This window comes from Gopherus flavomarginatus, chromosome 10, assembly GCF_025201925.1.
Source record: "Gopherus flavomarginatus isolate rGopFla2 chromosome 10, rGopFla2.mat.asm, whole genome shotgun sequence".
Taxonomy (NCBI): domain Eukaryota; kingdom Metazoa; phylum Chordata; order Testudines; family Testudinidae; genus Gopherus; species Gopherus flavomarginatus.
This window is the reverse complement of record NC_066626.1, coordinates 81,690,230-81,700,854: the sequence shown is the minus strand read 5'-3', so window position 1 is coordinate 81,700,854 and position 10,625 is coordinate 81,690,230. Positions and strand designations below refer to the sequence as shown.

Genomic DNA, 10,625 nt, shown 5'->3' with positions numbered 1-10,625 from the left:
CTGCTCCCTGAGGGGCCCAGGACTAAGACACTGCTAGCCAGGGACCCCCAGCACCCCGTTATGACACTGGTTTCCAGGGAGTAGCTGAGAAAAGCCTCTCGCCTGGGCATGCCAATCACAGATGCTCCGAGCCCCCAGAGGGGACTAACCAGCGCGCCCTCCCCCGCCCCAGGACTATGGGCTTCCCAAAGCACTGCACCTCCACCTTGGACATATGGTCCCAGAGAAGGAGATGGGGAGCACCAGGCAGCCCCCAGGGCCAGGGTGCCAAAGCCACTCCAGGGGCGACAGGGCTGGAGGCCAGATAGACCCTGGCCTGGCAGGCTTTGTTCTCGCCTTTGACATTATTGATATAAGCTGGGACCATATAGAACATGGTTGCAACCAAGGTCCTGTAGTGGCACCAAATCCTTATGGAAAAGGGGGTCATATAAGGTGTCTAAGAGCAGGTTCTGGGTTGCTGGTTATGATTATGCTGTCTGTATGTCTGTATCATTGTGTAGTTGAAGATACGAGTATTGGCTCTAGACAGTCTGTATTTCAAATTTGTGCTGTGCTTCTGGGAAACATCCCAGACAAGTTGGTGTTAGCTCTGCCTAGCCTGCTTGATGGCCCATTAAGGACCATCAGCTACACAATTAACCCATGGAGAAAAGGCAGATAGCCTTGTGACTCAGCAAAGTGCAGGGACTTGCCCATGTGACTCCAGACTCCATTTTGCTGTAATTTTCCACAGTAAGAACAAAGAAGTTCTTACACCTGGAAAAAGCCTATGTAAGCAGAGTCAGGATGAGCTGTACCCTGACATCTGGTGGAAAGAATTTCAGAGAGTGTATTTGCATAGGCACGCCTACCCCATCCCAGGCTGCCGAGCTGTGGGACTGCTTTGTGACAGAAATGACTCACCCTCAGTTGGGTGGTACTTGCTAGACAAGGGACATGGGTTCCAAAACCCAGTGAATGGAGAGAGAGGCTGGGGACAGGTATCTGTGCCTGGTGGTGCAGTCTCCTTGTGGAGCCAGAAGCACCAGTTCCACCCCCTCCTCTCTCCACTGTGGAATGTCAGAGTTGATTTTTTTTATTCCCTCAAGAATCTAGATACAGGTGACTGAGCTGAACTCACTTTGGCTAATAGTGCACTAGCACTGGGGCTCCCCTACTATGAGCTGAGAGCACTGAGTACAGTGCTAGCTAGTCAGGGAGCCTGAAGCGATACTGTGGAACAGAGCAGCTGGCGGAGTGGAGCAGTTTGTGGGGACGGCTGGAGCGGATCACGGGACAGCTGGTGGAGCGGAGCGACTGGCAGAGCGGAGTAGCTGTGGGACGGGTGGAGCGGCCCACAGAGCGCCTGGAGCCAAGCAGTTTGCAGTGAGAACTGGAGCAGCTCGTGGAGCAGAGCAGCTGGTGGAGCGGAGCAGTTTGTGAGGACGGCTGGAGGAGCAGAGTGAAGCGGCTGGTAGAGCGGAGCAGTTCGTGGAGAAGGCGGAAGCAGAACCCACGGAGAGGCAGTTGGCCCCGGACCACGTAAGGTGCCCCTTTCTACCCAGGCTAGGGGGAGGGACCTCTACAGATAAACTCTCAAACTCTGGGGTGGCATTGACCAGAGACTTTTGGGTTGTTGGACTTTGGGGTGATTGGACTTAAGACCCTAAGGGGAAAAGGAAATTGCCAAACATACCTGGGAGTGGGGGGTTTTTTTTGTTTATGGTTTGTGTTATAACCCTGTTTGTGGTGTTTCTCCAATGGGATGCCGCATTGATTCCTTCCTTTATTAAAAAAGATTTTGCTACACTCAGACTCCGTGCTTGCGAGAGGGGAAGTATTGCCTCCTAGAGCGCCCGGGGGGGTGTGGTATGTGAGTGTCCCAGGTCACTGGGTGGGGGCTCGAGCCGGTTATGCATTGTGTTACTGAAACGGAACCCCTGGATACTGAACCTGGCCCTTGTTGCTGCCAACTCAGAGGGGCAGAAGGGTTACACCTATATAAGGCAAATACCTCATCTCCTTCTTGCCTTCAGTCCTGCTTTTTACCTCTGGAGGGACTTTGCTACAAACTGAAGCTCTGCACAAAGGACTGATGACCCATCCCAGCAGGGGATGTTCTCCAGAGACTTGATTTGAACCTGAATTTTACTCCATCACTGCTACAAGCCTGAACTAAGAACTATGCCATCACTGTATGGAATTGATTCCATTTAACCAATTCTAGCTCCCATCTCTAGCTTTTTTCCTTTTATGAATAAACCTTGAGATTTTAGATTCTAAAGGGCTGGCAACAGTGTGATTTGTAAGATCTGATGTGTATATTGACCTGGCTCTGGGGCTTGGTCCTCTGGGATAGAGAGAACCGTTTTCTTTTACCGGGGTGTTGGTTTTCATAAGCATTCAGCCCTAGGACCAGTGGCACTGGTAGTGATATTGGGAGAGTGGAGTGTCTAAGGAAATTGCTTGTATGACTTGTGGTTAGCCAGTGGGGTGAAACCAAAGTCCTCTTTGTCTGGCTGGTTTGGTTTGCCTTAGAGGTGGAGAAACCCCAGCCTAGGGCTGTAACTGCCCTGTTTGAGCAATTGGTCCAGAATGGGCACTCTCAGTTGGGCCCTGCCAGAACCACATTGTCACACTGCCCTGCCTGAGTGGCTCCTCACCCAGTGAATGATAAAGACGCAGGCTCGGAGCGCTGACTCTGACCTTTACTAGCCACTGACTGCCGCAGGCCTGGCGGATCCCAGCTTGCTGAGGGCTCCCGGTGGCCACCATCACAGGAGGACACACACGACCGACTCCATCTCGTCAGGGGCAGACTCGATCTCAGCAAGCGCTGACTTGAGGTCGCTGAGCGTGAACTCACTCTCGTCCGGCACCAACCCGCCCCCCGCAGCTCCAGGATTGCCCCCCATCTTCTGTACCTCGGCCATCCTCTCCTCTCCCTCCTTCGCGTTGTCTCCCCCGCCAGGGCTCTCTGCTCCCTTCGCCCTGCTCTGAGGCGCCAGGGCAGCGCCTGCCTCCTCACTGGCCCCGTTGCGGGCCCGCCGCACGCTGCCCCGTCTCTTCTTGGAGCCGCGGGCGTCCGCTCGGTGCTGCCCCACATCCTCCAGCTCCGACAGGCTGTAGGCCATGGCCCGGTGCAGATCTTTGTCCTCCTCTTCAGGGAGCACGTAGGAGGAGGCCGTGCTCTGGGGGCGCTGCGGGGTGGGGGAGTCAGATGCAGAGCTCAGGATGTCATGCTGTTCCTGGCGGTGCAGCCCCACCTGAGGCTCCATGTTTTTGGCTACATCTGTAAGAAAAGCACCCCGAACCAGAGTCATGGGAGAGGGACCCAGCTGGAGCGTCCCTGGGACCCTGGGCCAGCCCCCCAGCCAGGGAAGCAGGGGCCCAGGTTCAGTCTCCAGACGGGCCTCAGCTCCTTGCCCCAGGGTGGCGTTGCAGAGTGTGGTTGGAGGGATCCACAGCCCCGGAGAACGAATTTCTCTGTGCTCAGACAGGCACAGCGTGGGCAAGCGGAGCTCCCCACACACAGCCCCTGCCCAGCACCGCCGCCCGCCCTCCAGCTGGGGCTATTCCCTGAGGCCCCTCTGCTGACACTGCCGCTAAGGGCCAGTTAGCCCCAGGGGCGAGGGACCCTGTCCCCCAGGGCCTGACCCGCGGCCCCAGCTCAGCCAGCAGCCGAGGGGAGATTACCTGTGTCAGCATCAGGGTGGGGAGGCAGCGTCAGAGACCGTGTCCAGGAGTTGTGTCTCTGTGATGGGCTCTCCCCTCTCCCTCGATGCTCGCAACGCCCGTCTGCTCACCCAGCACTGGGGGGCCAGCCCAGGCTACTTACTGAACTGCTCTGGGTCCCAGTTTTCTGCACCATGCAGCATCTCCGTTCCAGGCAGACTTCCCCCCAGTCTCCCTGGTAATTGCACCGGCCAGGGCAGGCATACAGCGTGGCCTCACAACCTTTACCGGCCCTGCACAACCCCCAGCCAGAGGCCCAGCAGCTCTGCTCCTCACCATTCACCTCTGTCGCTTTCAGCTCTCCATCCTCCTCGATTTCCACCCGTTCCTGGCCGTTCTCGACGACCCTGGGGAACAGAGCGGGGGCTGCTGTTCAAGAGGAGACAAGCATTTCTATCACTGATATTACCACTGTGATGCAACTGCAACGACTCGCACAAAGTGTCTCATGGCCGGTGTCAATGGAAACGTTAGAATCTGTCGAGTGCCATTATCCTGGTGAAATCCACGTATCAGCTTTGTGATGAAAACGGGCTGTGTCTTTGTGTCTCCAGCTGGTGTTCTGTTCCTGGGTGATGCCCCCAGATGGGTTTAGAGCAGGGCCAGACAGCTGTGTGTTCATGGCCCATCAAGGACACTCAGCTCACAACAGGCCGTTGAAGAAACTCATCCCGCGCAGCAAGCCTCAGGGAGAAGATGGGCAGTGGTGGCCTCTGGGAGTCAGCAAGCCATGTAAGGGATGTAATCTGCTCATGTGACCCTGGACTCCATCTTGGGCCAGTAACTGGAGTTCTGGGCTTTGTTTGGGACAGTAACTTTCCGCCCACACGGCAAAGGATATAAAAGACACCTGAGACATCTCCATGTTGCCTCTGTCCTGCCCATGTTCTCTGGACTGTGGATTTACAGCTCAAAAGAGCATCTTGAACGTGGACCGAGGACCTGCCAATCTTTGGGAAGGTGCCAGAGAGACTTTGCAAGCCAGCCGTCTGCTCCATCCCTGCTACAGCCTGTCTAAGGACTTAGTCATCATGTGTCCGTATACGATCTATTATCCATTTGTAACTCTCTGCTTTTCTTTCATGACTAAACCGTTTGCTAGCTCCCTAAGGATGGGCTGGCAGGGTGATACGTGGGTAAAAGTGGAGATTCACACTGGCCTGGGGTAAGTGGCTAGAATCTAATGGGGGAAATGGGTTTTCAGTCACCCCTCAGTGCATGAGACCGGGTTGTCTGGCTGCGGGCCGAGGGCTGGAGTGCTTCGAGGGAACTAGGTCTGGCTTACGGCTAACCAGTGTGGGGCAGCCGAGGCCTTTCTGTTCTGGCCTGGTGCATCTAGTTACAGAGCAAACCACCAGCTCTAGGGAGTGCTTTGTGCAGCCTGCCCTGAGCGTGGCATTGTCAGTGTGGCACGTCCCACGCACCCGGGCACAGAGCGTTTGGATCCAGCAGAGAGGAAACTCACTCCTCCTCCCCATTTCCCACACACATGCGCCCCCACACACGGCCCCTGTGACATTATTGATATAAACTGAGACCATATAGAACATGGTTTGCAACCAAGGTCCTGTAGTGGCACCAAATCTTATATAAAGGGGGTCATATAAGGTGTCTAAGACCAGGTTATGGGTTGCTGGTTATGATTATGCTGTCTGTATTTCAAATTTGTGCTGTGTTTCTGAGAAATATCCCAGACAAGTTGGTGTTAGCTCTGCCTAGCCTGCTTGATGGCCCATTAAGGACCATCAGCTACACAACTGACCCACTGAGAGAGGGCAGATACACCTTATAACTCAGCAAAGTATGCAAAGACTTGCCCATGTGACTCCAAACTCCATTTTGCTGTAACTTTCCACAGTAAGAACAAAGAGGTTCTTACATCTGGAAAAGCCTATATAAGGCTGATGCCTCATCTCCATCTTGTCTTCGATCCTGCTTCCTACCTCTGGAGGGACTTTGCTACAAACTGAAGCTCTACACAAAGGACTGATGACCCATCCCAGCGGGGGATGTTCTCCAGAGACTTGATTTAAACCTGCAGTTTACTCCATCACTGCTACAAGCCTGAACTAAGAACTTTGCCATTACTGTATGGAATTGATTCCATTTAACCAATTCTAGCTCTCATCTCTACCTTTTTCCTTTTATGAATAAACCTTTAGATTTTAGATTCTAAAGGATTGGCAACAGCGAGATTTGTGGGTAAGATCAGATGTGTATATTGACCTGGGTCTGGGGCTTGATTCTTTGGGATCGAGAGAACCATTTTCTTTTACTGGGGTGTTGGTTTTCATAACCATTCATCCCCAGGACGAGTGGGACTGGTGGTGATACTGGGAAACTGGAGTGTCTAAGGAAATTGCTTGTGGGACTTGTGGTTAGCCAGTGGGGTAAAACCGAAGTCCTCTTTGTCTGGCTGGTTTGGTTTGCCTTAGAGGTGGAAAAACCCCAGCCTAGGGCTGTAACTGCCCTGTTTAAGCAATTGGTACTGAATTGGCACCTCAGTTGGGTCCCGCCAGAACCGCATCGTCACGGCCCTCATCCCGCTCTAAGAGACCCCACGCACCCCCTCCCCTGCCCTGCACACCGTTCACTTGTACCTTGCCACAGGCCCCCAGGATCCCGGCTTCTCTGAGCAAGTTAGCACCTTGCTTGGAAGGCTCCCCCGTGCCATAGGCAGTGGGAATCCCAAGGAAAGGAAAACCAGCCAGCCCTGCCCACACACTCAGCATGCAGGGATGCTGCTGCCACCCGGGCACCCAGCACTGCCTCCCACCTCCCAGAGTGTGCAGCTGTGAGCGGCCAGCGCCCCGTGCCCCAGGGCAGATCACACGCTCCCTCCCTTCCCCAGCCCTGCTGAGCGTGAGACAATGGCACTGGGAATGGATCCAGACTTGGGGTCATTTGTGTGACTCCAGGGATTGCTGGGCTCCCCCTCGGCCCACAGGAGCTCAGCTCAGGTGCACTCCTGAGAGGGGGCAGGGAGCCCCTGCTGAAAGCAGGACACCAGTCTGGCTGGCCCAATGGAGGGCTCTGGCATGGGTGGGGAGACACAGGACTGGCTGGCCCCATGGAGTCAGGCAGGTGGGAGGGACACCAAACTCAGGGGGGCATGAAGGGCTCTGGCATGGCAGGAGGTGGGGCACCCGCCTGGCTTGCCCCATGATCTGGTCCCCTGGAGCAGCTGCCGTGTTGCTGGGAGACAGGCTGGCTTGGCCATTGGCCAGTCCGCGATGGCCCATCCCTACCTCTTCGTGGTGATGCGTTTGCCGTTGACGAAGGTGGTGGAGGTGGAAACCGAGCGGAAGCCGATTCCGGGGTTGGTGCCGGGGCTGAAGGACGAGGAGAAGAAATCTGAAAAACAGGGCGACAACCTCACAGCAGGAGCCCCCAGCCTGGGCCAGGCCCCGGGGAGCCCTGGGGGATCGCAGGGGGTCCCTTGGCCAGGCATGAGAGGGTGACGGAGCAGCGAAGGGGCAGCCAGGGGATGCACTGCAGGGCGGGTGTGAAACTGGGATAGGAAATGTCTGTCCAGGATTCGCAGGGGACTGTCCCTGAGTCGCTGGAGTCGAGGGGAGGAGGTTTGGGCCGGACAGGGGAGCCGGAGCCAAGGGGAGGAGGTTTGGGCCAGGCCGGGCAGCGGAGCCGGAGCTGAGAGGAGGAGGTTTGGGCCGGACAGGGGAGCCGGAGCCGAGGGGAGGAGGTTTGGGCCGGACAGGGGAGCTGGAGCCGAGGGGAGGAGGTTTGGGCTGGGCTGGGCAGGGGACCTGGAGCTGAGGGGAGGAGGTTTGGGCTGGGCAGGGAGATGGAGCCAAGGGAAGGAGGTTTGGGCCAGGCCAAGCAGGGGAGATGGAGCCAAGAGGAGGAGATTTGGCCTGGGCAGGGGAGACGGAGCCGAGAGGAGGAGGTTTGGGCTGGGCCGGGCAGGGGAGATGGAGCCAAGGGGAGGAGGTTTGGGCCGGACAGGGGAGCTGGAGCCGAGAGGAGGAGATTTGGCCTGGGCAGGGGAGACGGAGCCGAGAGGAGGAGGTTTGGGCCGGGCAGGGGAGCTGGAGCCGAGAGGAGGAGATTTGGCCTGGGCAAGGGAGACGGAGCCGAGAGGAGGAGGTTTGGGCTGGGCTGGGCAGGGGAGATGGAGCCGAGAGGAGGAGGTTTGGGCCGGGCCGGGCAGGGGAGCCGGAGCCGAGGGGAGGAGGTTTGGGCCGGGCCGGGCAGCGGAGCCGGAGCTGAGAGGAGGAGGTTTGGGCCGGACAGGGGAGCTGGAGCCAAGGGGAGGAGGTTTGGGCCGGACAGGGGAGCTGGAGCCGAGGGGAGGAGGTTTGGGCTGGGCTGGGCAGGGGACCTGGAGCTGAGGGAAGGAGGTTTGGGCTGGGCAGGGAGATGGAGCCAAGGGAAGGAGGTTTGGGCCAGGCCAAGCAGGGGAGATGGAGCCGAGAGGAGGAGATTTGGCCTGGGCAGGGGAGACGGAGCCGAGAGGAGGAGGTTTGGGCTGGGCCGGGCAAGGGAGATGGAGCCGAGAGGAGGAGGTTTGGGCCGGGCCGGGCAGGGGAGATGGAGCCGAGGGGAGGAGGTTTGGGCCGGGCCGGGCAGGGGAGATGGAGCCGAGAGGAGGAGGTTTGGGCCAGGCCGGGCAGGGAAACGGAGCCGAGAGGAGGAGGTTTGGGCTGGGCCGGGCAGGGGAGATGGAGCCGAGAGGAGGAGGTTTGGGCTGGGCCGGGCAGGGAGACGGAGCTGAGAGGAGGAGGTTTGGGCGGGGCCGGGCAGGGGAGATGGAGCTGAGAGGAGGAGGTTTGGGCCGGGCAGGGGAGATGGAGCTGAGGGGAGGAGGTTTAGGCCAGGCCGGGTAGGGGAGATGGAGCCGAGAGGAGGAGGTTTGGGCTGGGCCGGGCAGGGGAGATGGAGCTGAGAGGAGGAGGTTTGGGCCGGGCCGGGCAGGGGAGATGGAGCCGAGAGGAGGAGGTTTGGGCCGGGCCGGGCCGGGCAGTGTAGATGGAGCCGAGAGGAGGAGGTTTGGGCCGGGCAGGGGAGACGGAGCTGAGGGGAGGAGGTTTAGGCCAGGCCGGGTAGGGGAGATGGAGCCGAGAGGAGGAGGTTTGGGCCGGGCAGGGGAGACAGAGCTGAGGGGAGGAGGTTTAGGCCAGGCCGGGTAGGGGAGATGGAGCCGAGAGGAGGAGGTTTGGGCTGGGCCGGGCAGGGGAGATGGAGCTGAGAGGAGGAGGTTTGGGCTGGGCCGGGCAGGGGAGATGGAGCCGAGAGGAGGAGGTTTGGGCCGGGCAGGGGAGATGAAGCCGAGGAGAGGAGGTTTGGGCTGGGCTGGGCAGGGGACCTGGAGCTGAGGGAAGGAGGTTTGGGCTGGGCAGGGAGATGGAGCCAAGGGAAGGAGGTTTGGGCCAGGCCAAGCAGGGGAGATGGAGCCGAGAGGAGGAGATTTGGCCTGGGCAGGGGAGACGGAGCCGAGAGGAGGAGGTTTGGGCTGGGCCGGGCAAGGGAGATGGAGCCGAGAGGAGGAGGTTTGGGCCGGGCCGGGCAGGGGAGATGGAGCCGAGGGGAGGAGGTTTTGGGCCGGGCCGGGCAGGGGAGATGGAGCCGAGAGGAGGAGGTTTGGGCCAGGCCGGGCAGGGAAACGGAGCCGAGAGGAGGAGGTTTGGGCTGGGCCGGGCAGGGGAGATGGAGCCGAGAGGAGGAGGTTTGGGCTGGGCCGGGCAGGGAGACGGAGCTGAGAGGAGGAGGTTTGGGCGGGGCCGGGCAGGGGAGATGGAGCTGAGAGGAGGAGGTTTGGGCCGGGCAGGGGAGATGGAGCTGAGGGGAGGAGGTTTAGGCCAGGCCGGGTAGGGGAGATGGAGCCGAGAGGAGGAGGTTTGGGCTGGGCCGGGCAGGGGAGATGGAGCTGAGAGGAGGAGGTTTGGGCCGGGCCGGGCAGGGGAGATGGAGCCGAGAGGAGGAGGTTTGGGCCGGGCCGGGCCGGGCAGTGTAGATGGAGCCGAGAGGAGGAGGTTTGGGCCGGGCAGGGGAGACGGAGCTGAGGGGAGGAGGTTTAGGCCAGGCCGGGTAGGGGAGATGGAGCCGAGAGGAGGAGGTTTGGGCCGGGCAGGGGAGACAGAGCTGAGGGGAGGAGGTTTAGGCCAGGCCGGGTAGGGGAGATGGAGCCGAGAGGAGGAGGTTTGGGCTGGGCCGGGCAGGGGAGATGGAGCTGAGAGGAGGAGGTTTGGGCTGGGCCGGGCAGGGGAGATGGAGCCGAGAGGAGGAGGTTTGGGCCGGGCAGGGGAGATGGAGCCGAGGAGAGGAGGTTTGGGCTGGGCCGGGCAGGGGAGATGGAGCCGAGAGGAGGAGGTTTGGGCTGGGCCGGGCAGGGGAGATGGAGCCGAGAGGAGGAGGTTTGGGCCGGGCAGGGGAGATGGAGCCGAGGAGAGGAGGTTTGGTCCGGGCCGGGTAGGGGAGATGGAGCCGAGAGGAGGAGGTTTGGGATGGGCCAGGCAGGGGAGGCAGAGCCGAGGGGAGGAGGTTTGGGCTGGGCCAGGCAGGGGAATGGTGCTAGATGTGCAGTGCCCAGACAGGGCCAGGACTCAGAGGAAGGACGGGGGGAGAAGCAGGTGCTACTGGGGACAATGGGGCTGGGTACAGTTTGGAGCCAGAGGAAGAATCTGTGGCGACGAGGAGCCCGAAGCTGGTCTGCCGGCAGCCCCCGCACTTACCTGACTGCTCTGGGAAGGCGTAGGAGCAGAAGGAGTAGGCAACAGAGGGGCCCCCCTGCCCGTGGCCCCGCGGGCCTCCAGCATGCAGATCTGAGAACAGGCCCACGTCATCTGGAAAGCAGGACGTGGGTGGGTAAGTGCAGCCCAGTAGGTAACGGGAAGGGCAGCGGGAAGGGTCACCACCACTTGGGGGCTCTCTGCGGGGGCTGTGATGGG

The 10,625-nt window shown here is 59.7% G+C and overlaps 1 protein-coding gene and 1 long non-coding RNA gene across 3 annotated transcripts in view; one reads left to right on the top strand and one right to left on the bottom strand.

The window, feature by feature from the left end:
* Positions 1 to 2,669: 2,669 nt before the first annotated feature.
* The window catches only part of LOC127059034 (dnaJ homolog subfamily B member 2-like), a 108,695-nt gene continuing 100,739 nt past the window's right edge, over positions 2,670 to 10,625 (bottom strand). The window contains exons 2-5 of one of the 2 annotated variants that reach the window (XM_050969670.1): positions 10,410 to 10,520; positions 6,966 to 7,071; positions 3,994 to 4,086; positions 2,670 to 3,274 (exon numbers count right to left, since the gene is read on the bottom strand). In XM_050969670.1, coding sequence (XP_050825627.1) covers positions 2,757 to 3,274; positions 3,994 to 4,086; positions 6,966 to 7,071; positions 10,410 to 10,520 — 828 coding nt within the window. In that variant the 3' untranslated portion in view covers positions 2,670 to 2,756. The remainder of the gene's footprint in view (positions 3,275 to 3,993; positions 4,087 to 6,965; positions 7,072 to 10,409; positions 10,521 to 10,625) is intronic. The other variant, XM_050969669.1, reaches the window with a different exon arrangement.
* LOC127030034 (uncharacterized) lies at positions 8,215 to 9,669 on the top strand. Its single transcript, XR_007768272.1, has 4 exons — positions 8,215 to 8,331; positions 8,892 to 8,935; positions 9,228 to 9,271; positions 9,574 to 9,669. It is a non-coding gene; the product is annotated as an uncharacterized LOC127030034 (long non-coding RNA).